Source organism: Miniopterus natalensis, chromosome 4 (assembly GCF_054644295.1).
Source record: "Miniopterus natalensis isolate mMinNat1 chromosome 4, mMinNat1.hap1, whole genome shotgun sequence".
Lineage (NCBI taxonomy): Eukaryota > Metazoa > Chordata > Mammalia > Chiroptera > Miniopteridae > Miniopterus > Miniopterus natalensis.
The window spans coordinates 21,506,295-21,522,162 of record NC_142084.1 but is presented as its reverse complement, the minus strand read 5'-3'; the positions used below and the strand labels follow the sequence as shown (position 1 = coordinate 21,522,162).

The window sequence follows — 15,868 nt, the reverse complement described above, 5'->3', positions numbered from 1 at the left end:
AACTGCTTTATTTTTCTTTGCAATCCTATTTTGCTATAGATTCCAACTTTAGTACTTAGCGGTAAATTGGACCTAAAGTAAGATTTGAAAGTAAGTGGAATTTGTAGAGGCGGAGTTCTACTGTTAAAACAAACAAAAGCAAGCTAGTCAGTTTAGCTTCCCCCCAGACACAGCACTAACCCTATCCAAATGAAGGACCCCATGCCATCATTAAAATGAAACACATTTATAAAATCATGGATTGATATCTTTGCCATTTATTTTTTAAAATCTTATTCAAAATATTAATACAATTTCAGATATGAAAAAAATTACTGCAATAAAACAGCTCAGGTGTATTTCCATTGTGCTTCCCTTCCCTATTAGAACAGTAAATTGTCCACTGAGAGAAGTGATGGACTGCCCTGCTCCTCCTATCTCTACACAAAGCACACGCCCACTCGATCACCCTGGCTTTTTGAGTGGGTGTTTGACATACATTAGGGATTATCTTTTCTAAAAAGTTGGTAGTGACACTTGTAAATCAAACATGGTTCAAATCACATATTTACACACTGATCAGTTCTTTACAATAGGCTGAAATAAAATACAGTAATAATTTCCAGTTGCTGTTTAAAAAAAAAAGTACAGTGGGAGAAAACATCAGTGTACACATATATTCTTTATGTATACAACTTCATTCAGATTTAATTTTAATTTGAAAGACCTATATATAATATTACTTAAGCGATAATGGCCCCTAAAATTTATTCAAACTTACTACAAAATAATAAAGTGAAAAAATCTGATATAATTTTAAACTCTGCCCCTTGCTTGAAAGCTTGGAAGAACCCATGCTATAATCAATTGCTAACTAAAAGCAATTGTACATGTATTTAATATTTTACCACAATTTCTACCTCTAAATTTAATTCAGTAATTCAAACCAAAAGTGTTATTTCTGTAACATTTTACCTATGTCCACTGCAAACTGCAGTCTCTATTCTATTGCCAGAATTTCTAGACACATTTATTAATTGACCTAAAATTGTGGTCAGATTGAGTAGTATCATTATCTTAAATTATGTTTAAATTATCTAAAAATATCCAAAGCAATTTTCCTGGAGAAGAAAAATAATACTTTACTTATATGCAAAGTATTATTACATACATCCTTGTAGATTACAGTTTGAGAGCACAAACAAATGTATCCTTAAAAAAAAGTATTTGGATGGCAGAACTAGAATCTGAGTCAGCAGTACCAGATATGTTAGAATTTAGTTACAAGTTTGGGATCTTTTAAAAGTAGCATCACTAATACTTCCAGAAGTACAATAAAGAAATCTAAAACAATAAAAAGTAACAGGTAATGCTCCACATTTTGGCCAACTGATTGAATTCACCTCTGAAAGTGTAGATAAAAAATTATATACTCCTTGTTTGTGGCATTTAATTTCCAAAGCACCAAGGCAAAATAAAGAGAGACCCACCTCTCATTTAATATCAATTGCCTATGGCAAAAATCTTCACTATATCATATAAAAAGTCAAGCAAATAAAATTACATAATAAGCAAACTCAAATCACACTTCTTTAAAAAATATAATCATTGGTAATCTTCAGAGAAGGCATTGCCTCATTAACATTCTGGTCTAGACGATGATATTCCACTGTTTTGGAACAAAGACCATCACGCCATTTCCTGCTTTGAACCAGAAGGAAAATCTGGAATAAGAAAAAATAAATTAGACATTTATGAGAAAAAATGGAGGAGATGCTAAAAGTTTTTATAACAAGTGAAATACCTTTTCCCTAGGTTCCCAAATACGAAAAGTAAAATATCAACAACAGCAAAAATGCTATTTTGTTTTCCATCTTGTAAACAAGGCCAGACAGTGCTTCTCAGATTTTAATGTACACAGAGTGCTTGTTAAAGACTGATTCCTGGGCTCTCTCTTCAGAGATGAGTGAGTTAGTAGTCTGCACTGGAGTCCAAGAACCTACCTATTTAACAAGTCCCCTAAGGTGTTTATAACAGAGATGGCCCAACATTAAACAGTGAGATAGAATATCCCTGGCATTCAAAATTTTGTCCACCTACAAATATTTACAAAGCTAGTGATAGACCACTAAACCACAAATAACCAAAAGGATTTTAGGATCACTGATTCTCAATGCTGGAAGGCATTTTGAAATTATCTGGTCTAGTTTTGTCATTTCTCAGGTGAGAAAATCAAGGTCCCAAAGGGAAAGGTGGCTTGCCAGGAATCACAAAGCAAGTTACAATAAAGTCAAAATCTGAGACTTCCTGACCAGTAAGTATTAAAAGGACATTGCGTGTTGGATCTCCCTTTAAGTATTTGAAAAGCTTAACTGTTCAGCTCTGAGACTAAGAGTGCCAAGATGCACCCTTACACTAAGTTATCCATCCAGTCCTCTTTTTCAAAAAAAAAAAAAAAAAATTTTTAATCTTACCCGAGGATATGTTACGATATGTTTATTGCTTTTTAGAGAGAGGAAGGAAGGGAGGGGAAGAGAGAGAGAGAGAGAGGGAAACATCGATGTGAGAGGAAAACATCAACAGGATGCCTCCTGTACACATCCATATGCGCCCCAACCAGATCAAACCCACCACCTAGGTGTATGCCCTGACCAGGAATCACACCCACCATCTTTTGGTGTAAGGACGACACTTCAACCAAGCAACCCAGCAAGGGTCATTCAGTCCTCTTTATTCCTCCTTTGCCTCATGGAATCTAACAAACCAATTTCAGTACAGAAATGTTCATCACAACATTATTTCTGAACCAAATATTGGAAATCATCTAAATGTTCAAACAAAATATGTAGCTATTAAATCTTGTTTTTAAAGAATATTAATAATAATGGAAAATGCTTATTATTCGTTAGGTAGAAAGCACAATACAGAACTCTACATGAGATCAAATTCATTTAAAAATTATAACATACAAAAAATAAAATTAAAAATTATAATATACACATATATGTCTGAATTGCATATGCATTTGCAGACCAGAAATACACCAAAATGTTACTAATACTCAGCTTTGGGTGGAAGCCTAAATTTTCATTTCTATACTTTTCCTTGTTTTCTGAATTCCCTAAAATAAACTTTTACAACCAGGGGAAAAGTTATTAAAAAATCACTAAGTTAAATGCTTGATTAATTAAAAGTACTAAATTAACAATCTTTCTCCACAAGTATTCCCACTGAAATAGCAATGTTAAATTAAGATATAAAACCTTTTACTTTTTTTAATCGCGGCATTTTGCCCTGGCGGGGTAGCTCAGTTGGTTAGAGCATCATCCTGATACACCAAGGTTGTGGGTTTGATCTCCAGTCAGGACACATACAAGAAGCAACCAATGAGTGCATCAATAAATAGAACAACAAATCTCTCTCACACCCACTCTCCCTTCCTCTCTCTCTCTAAAATCAGTAAATTTTTTAAAGAAAAATTTTTTTAATCACAGGGTTTTTGGCTTTTGCTCATTAAAAAATAATTTTATTTCCTTTCTTAGAAACACATGTAGTAAAGAATTCTGACTATAATTTGTTAAAATATACCACAGATTTATAAACTGATTAGGCATCTCAATATTTTACCATTTTAAACTTGACTAAAGAAAAAACCCTGAATCATCAGAAGCATTAATAAGAAGTACAACTCAGATATTAAAAGGCAACTAAAGAGGCTGAAAAACCCAAACTTACCTTTCTTTTGTTGTGATATGTAATGTAAATAACAGCAATGCAAAAAGCAAAAATAATAAGATGAAAAAAGAAATGGCTATCTTCCTCTTCTATATTTGAGGATGGGGTCTTAAATGATCTCACTGACTGTTCAATTTCCATGTAGCCCCTGTTTTCTTCCAACGTCTCACTGGACTCATCCTCCCTGGGGTTGGTGGTCCAGTCATAGTCTGGTTCTCCATAATCACCATTGTCCAGAGTATCTTTGGCAGTGGAAGGAGAACTATTCAGGGTGAGAAGATCCTCCTCTTCTATGCTAGGATCTTCATTGTTATCAGCTTCCGCTTGGGACAAATAAGCAGTAGGTGAGGGATGAGGGGAGACCGATGCCCTTCCGCTTTTCTCTGTACTAGTTGTGGGAAGGAGAGTAGTGCTGGTTTGGGAAATAGGAGGTTTGGTTTGTTTTTCATCTGTTAAAACAGCACTCACATTTGGAGTAGAAACATCTTCCTCGGGTACAGTCTCGCTCAGTGAGTTAGCAGCTGGTAATAGTGCTAAAATAAGTGAATAAAAAGCATTAAATGGAAATCTCTGGCTTTATATCTATTAAGCTAGAAGCATTTTAACTTAAATTTTTTACTAAGCATTTCTCTTTGCTAAATTCCTATATCTTGCTCTTGAGATTCAGTTAATAAGCTTCAATAGGCAGCAATCAGTTAGTTTTCTTCAGTCAGTCAATTATTCATCAGATAACAACTGCCTTGCCAGACAGTAACAACTTAAGCAGCAAGGAAGACCTACCCAGCCAACAAAAGAAAAAAACAAAGAATAAAGGGGACTTTGACTTTAGGTCACACTGGCAAAGTCTAAGCACAGCTCTCACCCAACCCCTCTGTTTTCATTTCACGAACGGACTGGACTTCAGTAATCTTTGCCCAGCCAGACTCCACCCCATGCCCAGAACAGAAAAGCAGTGGCTGATCCTAGCTCAAGTAGATCACAAACTAGATATGAAATTTGGGTGCTGGGCACACAGTACAATATACAGCTCTTGTGAAAGAAACCTATATGATCCTATTAACCAATGTCACCCCAATAAATATAATAAAAAGAAATCTGAACGTAAGTACTTTCAACACAATACAACAAATTCAAGAGAAGCTAATGTAGACAGCATTTCTAAGTGCTACTAGAACTGGAAGATCCCCACCTCCCCAATTTATTTATTTTTTTTAAGTATTCTTAGGAAGAAGAAAGGGAAAACTCCTAAAGGAAAAATATTGGAAACCGGAGCTTAAAACAAAGTGTGAACTAGACTATTTTAAAGATTAAGGAAGGCAATCTGGGCATGGGAATGACACCAAATACATACAAGCTCTTATTTCCCTATGCCCCTACCCACTCAGCATGATTTACTAAAGTAAAAGTTAAATTATTTACAGAAGTAACTCTATATACCACAAGTTCAGAGGCATGCCTGCTGAAACTTAACAGTGTTTCTAATTTACAATCTAATGTAGTATCTGTTGAACAACTTCAAGAATATCCATTATACTTTTTTAAAAATGTCACATGAGATCTAAAAATACTCACATAATATTTTTAAGTCTATCAAAGTAAAGGAAAATAGTTTATAGGACTAAGATTAAACCAAATCGTTCCTGGGCTTTCAAAACCAGGTGTGCATGCACACAAATGAACAACCTAACAGAAAACTCTTTGTCTATGTGAATACATTCTGGTTTGTGTATCATCCATTTCATATAGAAAAAATTGGACTGACTAGAATCTCAGAAAATTTAATAAATTAGTAAAAAACTGAGTGATTAGTAAAACTCTCCTGAAACAGTTGCAACAGTTGGTTCCTTCAAATTTTTCACTAGAAGAAAAGAAACAAACAGGGACTACAACTGAGTGCATTATTCAGAAAACTATTAACAGGAAATTTCTTAAAAGATTTTGACATTTATCACCTCAACTTAGTTATGATTCAGGCATTTACAAATTGTTGTTTCTCTGATACATTTAATTTTCCTGACAAAGTGTGGGAAAACATGTTTTAAAATAAAATTTTAAAACTGGGAGCCAACAAACTAGACTTGATTTTCAAAACAATTCTTTTTCTATGCTTGACCTTTGGAACAGTCATGCACATTGAAAGGACACAGCTGAAAGGGGTGGGAATGATTATAACTTGTCCCCATCTCCCACCCCCTCCGCGTCCACAAACCCCTCCACCTTGCGCTCTAGAATTCAGTCACTCACCAGCAAATCCCTTCTTTCACCTTTCACTTTTTTAATAACTGAAACCTGAATCTCCCTTAAGGACATACTTTCCCTGCAGCCCTATTAATTAATAGTTCTTTTTTCTCCCACATCCTTGTACACTGAGTATAGAGGAGGGAGAACTATTCTACGGGAGAATGGGTGGAGCCCCTTCCAGACCATTCTCCCACTTCCCTCCCTAAACGCCCCCAGCCTTCATTCTCCTGTCATCAGCTATCACCCACTAACCATTGTCCAAAAATTCCCCATTAGGATCCCTTATTCTCAATGATTTTAGCTTCTGGCTTGAGTTCACTCTACCCAAATACTTCTGTATTTTTTTCTTTTTTTTAAATATATCTTTATTGATTTCAGAGAGAGGAAGAGGGGAGAGAGAGACAGAAACATCAATGATGAGAGAGTCACTGATCGGCTGTCTCCTGCATGCCCCTGACTGGGGATCGAGCCGGAAACCTGGGCATGTGCCCTGACCGGGAACCAAACTGCAATCTCCTGGATCATAGGTCGATGCTCAACTGCTGAGCCATGACGGCTGGGCCGAAATACTCCTGGTCTTGATTTCAAAATCTTTGACCTCCTCTCTTCTTATGGGCCATCCCTGCCCCTTACCCTAACTTCTCACTGTCAACGGTCATTATCTATCATCACAACTCTTCCAGAATCTCAATTTCATGCATCCCACTCACTGACATGACCTCCTATCCTTCGAATTCATCCCTGGTATTCTGAATCCATCAGGACCACAATTCTCTGATCCTACCACCTTTTTAGTCCCTTGCCCAATACATTCTTGTCGCTCTTTACCCAGATTCAATTCTGTGGCCAGCCACTATCCCTCTCACATACACCTTCAATTCCCTTCCCCCTTGCTTGCTCACTTTGTCCCACTTATCTGGTGAGGTTACATCCCAAGTTAAATCAAATTCTCTGACTAGTTCCCATCTGCACCAAGCAGCTGAGCATGGCTGAAAATAAATATACAACCATGCCATTGTTATTATTTCACTTAAATTCAATGCCAAAAATTCAAGTGTACATGTAATGCTGTTGACAATTACACCATATTTTCCTAGTCCACCCACCCTACTGCTCCCTTAGGAGACCATTTGCATTTTCCTCTGTCCTCAAACTTCCAACACCTTCTTTGTTGTCTTCACTTTCAACTGATGACATCACTTCCTAATTTCTCTGAGAAAAATGAAATGATCAGAAGAGAACTTCCATGAACTACCAGACTCAAGACTCATAAATCCAACTGCCTACTTGAAATCTCCTCTTACATGTCTGACCTTCAAATTAACACGTCCAAAATGAATTCTGATTCTGGCCTCCAGGAAGATGGAGTAAACATACTCTTCCCTATTCCTCCCGCTAAATACAGCTAAAATCCTGCACAACATACATAACATAAGAAGACTCTGAAAGGTGAAGAGAATAGGCAAAGTGTTAGAGACCTTAGGGCCTCAGAAATGACCCAGTGGTGACTTCCCTGGATTTTCTTTTTATTTCAGGTATTGCAGACTTGGCGCTGAAGAAGGCAGCAGCAACCTGGAAACACCAAGAGGTAGAGACAAAAAGGGGCCCACAAAAAGCCTACTCTCTCTAGCCAGATCAGAAGAGAGGCAGCCTAGCAAGAAAGAAGACTTTTAGACAATGACCACTCTACTCCAGGTAAACACCACTCACATTCACACCAGCAAAGGTCATGGAGGGAACTTAAATGTCCACCCTCCCCAGCCTGTAATGAGGTGCACCTGCCGCTTCACAATGGGACAGTGTCAGAGGAGGCCTAGTGACCAGTCAAGACTTTAACCATTTCCCAGCAGTAACAAGGCCACCCCACCATTATGTCGGTGGAGACCATGAGGGGAGCCAGAACTCCCACCCTTGCCCAAAAGTAACAAATGAAGATTTCTACCTCTATCTGGCAGTAATATGAAGCAACCCTCCCTCCCCTGCCAGAACAATGTCATAAAAAAAGAGAAAGTTTAAGTAAGACCAGAGTCTTAAAAACACAAACTACCACAGCTCACCCAATATGAAACACATTATTTGAATAGCCCTGTAACTATTAAGGAAATTAAATTCTTAATTTTAAAACTCCCCAAAAATAAATACCTTGGCCCAGATGGTCCGCTAGAGAATTCTACCAAATGTTTAAAGAAGAATTAACACCAGTTCTACACAATCTCTTCCATAGAATAGAAAAGGAGGGAACATTTCTCGATGCATTTTATGAAGCTAATATTATCCTGATACTACAGAAAAAGAAAACTAAAGACTGATATCTTTCATGAACATGGATGTAAAAATCATTAACAAAATATTAACAAACAGAAATCAGCAATATATGCCCTGGGCAGTGTGGCTCAGTTGGCTGAGTGTCATCCTATGCACCAAAAGGTTGCCGGTTCAATTCCCAGTCAGGGCACTTGCGCAGGTTAGAGGTTCGATTGGGGTGCATACAGGAGGCAACCGATTGATGTTTCTCTCTCACATCAACATTTCCATGTTTCTCTCTCTCTCCCCTTTTCCTTCTTCTCTCTTTAAAATCAATAAAAACATTTTCAAAAAACAAAACTGTGAGCCCTTTAAAGAAAAAAAGTGACAATAGCAAATGCTGGCAAGGATGCAAAGAAACTAAATCACTCATATATTGCAAGTGGTAATGTAAAATAGGACAGCTATGCCAGATAACAGTTTGGCAATTTCTTAAAAAACTAAATGTGCAACTACCATATAACCCAGCAATTGCACTCCTGGGCATTTATCCCAGGGAAATCAAAACCTATGTTCACACAAAAATCTGAATGTTTATAGCAGCTTTATTCATAATAGCCAAAAACTGGAAACAACACAGATGTCCCCCCACAGATGAACGTTTAAATAAATGTAGTACACATCCATGCCACAGAATATTATTCAGCAATAAAAAGGAACAACTACTGACATGTGAAACAACTTGGATGAGTCTCCAGAGAATTACGCTAGGTAAAAAAGCCAATCACAAAAAATCATTCTCAAAATGACAAAATTATAAAACCAAAAAACAGATTAGTGGTTGCCAGGATTTCAGGAGTGAGTGTGGATAGAAGGGAAGTGGGGGAACTATAAAGGGCAACACAAGAGGTCCTTATGGTGATTGAAATGCTTTGTATCTTGACTATATCAATGTCAGTGTGCTGACTGTGATATTATACTACAGTTTTGCAAGATGTTACCAATGGTGAAAACCAGGTAAACAGTATACAGGATCTCTGTATTATTTCTTGCAACTGCAAGTGAATCTACAGTTATTTAAAAAAAAAAAAAGTTTAACTTAAAAATGCACTTTTACTTCCCACTCCAAAAAGAAAAAACAAAAACAAAAACTTGTTCTACCTATACTCTCCTTCTTGCTTAATGGAAACTCCATTTTTCTAGTTACTCAAGCCAAAAACCTTGGACTCATCATTTTCTTAATACCCACATCCAATCTGTTACCCTGCCTTCAAAATATATGCAGAATTTGAAGTCTTTTCACTCCTCCACTACTAACATCTAGTCCAAGTCACCATCATCTCACCTGGATTTCTACAGCGGCCTTCTAAATGATCAGCCTGCTTCTATCCTAACCACTACTGTCCACTCTTCACAACAGCCAGAGTTATCGTGGCTGATGTTAAGTAGGAAGATGTTACTCCTCTGCTTAAAGACCTCTGGGAGCTCTCCCAGTACAGCATCGAGCACAGTGAATAATACTGTAATAACAATGCACAGTGCCAGCTGCGTACTGGAAATACCAGGGGGAATCACTCTGTAAAGTATATGATTGTCTAACTACTATGCTGTATACCTGTAACTAATACAAAGCAATACTGAATGTAAACTGTATCTGGAAAAAAAATTTTTTTTAATCTCTGGGAGCTCTCCATTTCTCTCAAAAATGAAATTCCAAGTCTTTACAACAGCCCACAAGATCCTACATGATCTGACCCCCACTACTTCAATCTCATTATCTCTTACTAATCTCCCTAACTACTCTGTCCCCAAGACCTACTTGACGGAAAGCAGGCATTCAGTACAGTGGTGCCTCAGTTTTCCAACGTCTCCATTGACGAACATTTCGGTTAACGAACATTTCGGTTTACGAACACTGTAAACCCGGAGGAAATGCTTCGGTTTTCGAACACACCTGGGAAGTCGGACATGCCACACGACTTCTGCTGAGGGTAAGATCCTGAGGCCTAGCTGTCGGCTGTCGATCCCTTGGTTTTCGAACGTTTCAGAACTTGAACGGTCTTCGGGAACCGATTGCATTCGAAAGCCGAGGTACCACTGTATTTAGCGACCATGTTCTTGACCCAACTCTCATCACATCACTTCCCAAGTTGCATCTTTTATCGACTGTAACCTCTGAAAAGCTTTTCCCAGAGTTCTCGGCCAGGCAAAATCTCACTCATTCTTCTAAGGATATCTCCACTGTAATCCCATTTGTTGTTGTAACTCCAATACCCAGCACCAAGTAGGAGGATAATTAATCTGTATTATTCAAGGACTAAAAACTTGGAAGTAATACACAAGAAGACAAACTAAGAATTCACCTAAAACACCTGATGCAAATTAGATCAACCTCTTGGACCTCTACTCCTTCAAAACAGAGAAGTCGATCCAGTCAGATAAGAGTATTCAAAACAAAGGGATAATTCTGGCTTTATGGATTTAATTGTTGAGCTTCTACAAACATATGCATATTCTTTTAGACTTCTAAATGTTCCATTTCTACCCTTTCCTATTTGATATTACCTCTCTAGTTAAAATTTAACATTTTAAAAATAAAACTTCCTAAATTTAATTCTCTCCTACTAGTCTCTTTTCAAAACTGCCTTAAAATAAACGATATCGTCCTGACTGGTAATTCAGTTGGTTAGAGCATTGTCCCGATACTCCAAGGTTGTGGGTCCAATCCCCAGTCAGGGCACATGCAAGAAGCGACCAATGAATGAATAAATAAGTAGAATAACAAATCAATGTTTCTCTCTCTTTCCCCTGCTTCCTCTCTATTAAAATAAATAAATAAATAAATAAATAAATAAATAAATAAATAAATAAATAAATAATAAATCTGCTAAAAATAATTTTTTTAAAACAAACTATATATTTCTCAAACAAGAATGCACAGAACCCTGAGAATCCATTCACACATTTTACCTTAAAAAATTAAATACATTACACATTAAAGTTAGGTGATCATTTGGGAGCAACACAAGGGCAAATGAAAAAACAGACACTTTTGAAATGGCATGGTAAGACTTGGACATAAGGTGATCATCCAGTGATCCAAAATAATATTTATATTAATATTTTACGCCTTATCAAAACAAAAACATAAAACTTAAAAATTCTTACAGATTGCCAAGAATATACCCAACCACTGAAATCTTAAGAAACCTAATATGGAATAAGTTTAAATAAACCTGATGTGGTAACTTTCTAACTTCCTATGCTTACTTGAATTCAGTACATTCTATCTAGACTTTAATTTTCTTATTACAAGAGTAATACTTTGAAATCAACTCTACCATAAGGCATGCTTATAAAAACAGTAATATTTAGCCAAAGCTTTATAAATGCTACATTATACTGCAATCAAGCTGCTTCCCTATTAAAAGCATATATTGTAGTTTTCATTTAAGTTATTTTCAGTGGGGAAAAATCTGATTTAAAGTATATATATTTAATTTTAAAAAGAAAGAAAATCCCTGAGATGCCCCACTATAGTTGGAACAATATTTCTGGAACTCTAATAAATAAAAACCTACGCAAAGGACACCTAGTAATTCTCTAAGCTTCCCCTCACAAGATTTTCAACTGTCTCTTAGGGGGAAAAGTTGTTTCTGAAACTACAGCTACTAGCCATATATCCCCCAAACCAGGCATCTTAAGCATTTTAACAAGAAATGTAAGTAACATGTCAGTTTTTCTTAGAAGACTAAACGACCAAAATAATCATGCTACTTAAGTGCTTTAGGAACACAGTTAACTATCTACATCAGCCAGGGAAATCCTCATTGTATTTTACTAATGATGGAAGGGCCTTGGGAAAACGGACCACAGTCCTTCTCCACACACTTACAAACACTCCTGGGGGCGGGGGTGTCCAGTCGCCCTACACTCAGTGCTGCTGGGAACCCTAGTAACCACAGCACTTCAGTAGGAGAATGAATGGCTAGACAGCCTCGTTGGCAAACAGAAGAACACTATCCCTTTCAGTTTTCCATCTGAAAACTCAAAGATTTAGGGAGAAAAGCAGGATTGTGTCTTAACCTGAAAGAAAAAAGGAACTACTACAAAAAATACTGTTTAATCACTATAAGTTCTTACTAGTGGACTTGTTCCCCCTAAGCTTCAGGCCCTGGTTTACGTGTTTCCTCATTTCTCAGTGAAACCTTCAATATCTTGATTCACAATGTAACATTTCTAAGAAAATAAATACTTAATCATGCAGCATTATTTATAATAGTCAAGATAGAGAAACAACCTAAGCGCCCATCAATGGATGAATGAATAAGGATGTTAGATATATAAACATGGAATATTACTCAGCCATAAAAAAAAAATATATAGGAATCTTGCCATTTGGGACATGTATGGAACTTGAGGGCACTATGCAGACAAAGACAAATAACATATGATTTCACTTATATGTGGAATCTGAAAAAACAAAACAAATCAAAGCAAGACAAGACAAAGAAAAAAGGCCAAGCTCAGATACAAAGAACAGACTGATGGTTGGGGGGGGACGGGAGGTTGGTAAAGAGAGTCAAAAGGTACAAACTTCCAGTTATAAAATAAGTCACAGGGAGGTACTGTACAGCATGGTAACTATAGTTAGTAATACTGTATTGCATATTTGCAACTTGTTATGTGAGTAAATCTTAAAAGTTCTCAATACAAGAAAAAAATTTTGTAACTATGTATGAGAACATATGGTAACTTGACTGACTGTAGTGATCAGTTTGAAGTGCATGCAAACATAGAATCATTATGTTGTACACCTGAAACTAATATAATGTTATATGTCAATTACACCTCAGTAAAAGTAATAAAAAAAAATTTTTAATGAAGTGCTTAAATCCTGTGGATCCATTACAATAAAGCAGGCTTGTCCTGTCAGCCCAGGACTCGGGGAAGGGGGCCGTGTTGAAAAGAATCCCCCTTCTCCGGGCGCTCCTCTCCTCCTCCCAAGCCCCTGTATTCTGGTTTTTGCACCAAACTCCAGAAGCAGACCTCACAGTGCCAGTGTCCGAAGAGAGCTCTGTCCCTTTCACTTTTGCTCTCCGAGCCACTCCATCAGCTCAGTCTGGTCCCTGCTCCTGCCCACCTTGGTCCTGGATGACCCCTGGGTGCCCCCGCCCCACCCTGAGACCCTGTATAGACACCACACCTCCTAACCTCGGCCATCTCCTCGGCCGCCTCCTCTTCGATACCCGCCTAACTACCTACCCCCTCCAAGGAACTCTGGAGACGCCCCCCACCACCGCCATTGCCCCCGTTCTTCAAGCCTAGACCGAGCCACCACTCCTCCCTCCACGCCCATCTGCACACTCCGCTCCCTGCGCCCCGGGTCCCTGCTGCTCTCATCCCCACTTCTCAGGCCTCGCACAGACCCCACGTCCTTAGACCCCTTCAGACAGCCTACTCTCCCTCCTCGGGCCGGCAGAGCCCCTGCGCCACCTAGACCTCGCCTTCTGCTCCGGACACTCGGAAGCGCCCTCTCCCTGGCTCCGCGGGTCGCCCCCGACCGCCCTGCCGCCGCGCCCGCTTTACCACTGGACAGGGTGGCGGACGCGAGCAGGAGCGTCAGGACCAGCGGCCGCTCCAAACCCCCGGGGACCTGGATGCCCGGCCGGGGCGGCAGCTTCGCTTGCGCGGCTCCGCTCATTCTCCTCAGGGAGACAGCGGCCATAACGGACTCAAGCCCGGAACCTGCGCCGTAGCTAGGCTCTGCGTCATGACGTCAGGCATTGCGTAAGGCATCCCCGCCCCAGGCCCCTACGTCCCGGCGTGATGACGTTGCAGAGTGGCGCAGGGCCCTGGGAAGGGAAGTGAGAGGAAGGGCGGCGGGAGCTGGGCGGAAGGGAAGCGCCCCCTCGGCGGCGGGGTAAGGGGGTGATGGGGGGGTGGAGGGGTCAGGCGCGAGCCTGTCCCTGCCCCCCGCTTCACGGGATAGCGTGCAGCGAATAAACGTTTGTGAAGGAAGAGTAACTGTGGACCAGACCGGTCCCTAGGGGACAGGACAGTGGCGAAGGGAGCGCGTTAACAGTGGCCGCGGCCGGAGGGTGGGATTATAGGTAAATGCTTTCTTTCTTTTATCTTTACCCATAATCCTGGATCTCTTATTTCAGTATACAGCAGTAAACAAAACAAATCCCTGCTTCTGCGGAGTTTGTTTTCTTGTGAGGGAGACTGTAGTGTAAAATAGACACTGTATACGGTGGGAAAAGGATTCTGGGGGGAAAGCGGGGAAGCGGCCTAGGAAATGGAGGTGCAAAAAGCTTCCACGTTTCCTGCAATAAGTTTCTATTTTTTAAATGTTGTCGCTTAAAAGAAAATTCCCAGGATGTGAAAATGCAGATTGAGAACCTTCCAGGGAGTTGCCTTAAGGCCCTGCAGGGCACGGTGCTTCGGTCTGTCTGCTCTGTGACTGTTTCCTTCATAAACATCTATAGGCTTCAAATAATAAAAGTTTCCATTAGATCAATCTGCATGAAGTGAGACATTTGTTGTGCCCACAGCTTCGCCGCCCTGGGCCGGTGATTCCCCCAGAAGACTGCAGCTATCCCCCAGGCCCAGCTGAGCGGCCTCTGAAGAGACAAGGGCCTGTGTTCTCCTGAATCTGGTTTCCCGTAACATTTATCTGGCCCTGGTGACAGCCCTTAACCACTACATGGTTAAGAAAACTGAGAAGCCATTCATCTGTTCGTTTCCCTAAGCCCACCGCAAGCCCACATAGACTGAATGGTGCCCTTGCTGCAAAGCTTTCAGGGTACAAGTCATCCCAAATTCCCCTGGAGCCCTCCCTTCTGCGAGCACAGAAACCACCATTCAAATTTAATGAATAAGGATCTCAATTCTAGCGTCTGTTTGTTGGGAGACTCAGATTTAAACAGGCCTTTTTCTATAACAAACACACCTCAATCCTCTCCTTTGTCCACTTTGTCCGTTTGTCCCCAGATTGTTTCAGTCCTCTCACTGGTGAGCTGTCATCAACTCAAAGCATTTTATATGATGTTGTCATGCTGCATACAACAGGCAGATACTTAATTGAGAATGGGAGGAAAGTAGTCTCTCATACTCAGAGGGCCCTTTGTACATTTCAAAATACCAATACCGTACCTGGCATCTGATGAGATGTGCCCAGTATTCATTATGTGCCATAATCTATGGACAAATTCAACAAAGTTCACTTTGAAACAGCTGCACGTCATTATGAACCTGATGAAGAATGTGACAAATACTGAGGCCAGGAGGTTTGGTGTGGTTACACAAAATGCTGGAAACAAACCTGAAACTTGTTTGCAATTACTTCCAGATATCCGTAAAAAGGAACTTTGCCTGAAAAATGTATCATTGGACAGAAAAAAAAGTTCATATTTGTTGAAATTAGATGTATATGTAGGGTGTTACTATCCTATTTTGTGAATGTTTGAAACTTCCACTATGTTATTTTTAAAATTATAAACTTACGGCAAAATTCTAAAACAGCCCCCAATGACCCATGCCTTTTTATGACCCCCTGACCTTGAATGTGGGAGGGATCTGTGAATATATCACTCCTGTGGTTAGGCTGTTCCATGATCTAATCAGGTGAGCCCTTGAAAGGGTTAGTGCAGTTATAAATTATGGG

The 15,868-nt window shown here is 39.4% G+C and overlaps 1 protein-coding gene across 1 annotated transcript; it reads right to left on the bottom strand.

The window, feature by feature from the left end:
• Nucleotides 1-236: 236 nt before the first annotated feature.
• Nucleotides 237-13,938, bottom strand: C4H5orf15 (chromosome 4 C5orf15 homolog). The gene is made up of 3 exons (XM_016197560.2): nucleotides 13,789-13,938; nucleotides 3,715-4,247; nucleotides 237-1,703 (listed from the first exon to the last, which is right to left on the bottom strand). The coding sequence occupies exons 1-3, from the start codon at nucleotides 13,925-13,927 to the stop codon at nucleotides 1,572-1,574; spliced, it is 804 nt and encodes a 267-aa protein (XP_016053046.2). The 5' UTR covers nucleotides 13,928-13,938; the 3' UTR covers nucleotides 237-1,571.
• Between the last annotated feature and the right edge of the window lie 1,930 nt (nucleotides 13,939-15,868).

Excerpts from the sequence above, each read along its gene's own strand:
- C4H5orf15 (XM_016197560.2), bottom strand. The coding sequence starts at position 13,927 with ATGGCCGCTGTCTCCCTGAGGAGAATGAGCGGAGCCGCGCAAGCGAAG. Across the intron at positions 4,248-13,788 it reads GTCCGCCACCCTGTCCAGTG|CACTATTACCAGCTGCTAAC; the intron begins GTAAAGCGGGCG and ends CACTTATTTTAG. Across the intron at positions 1,704-3,714 it reads CATATCACAACAAAAGAAAG|ATTTTCCTTCTGGTTCAAAG; the intron begins GTAAGTTTGGGT and ends TTCTTATTCCAG.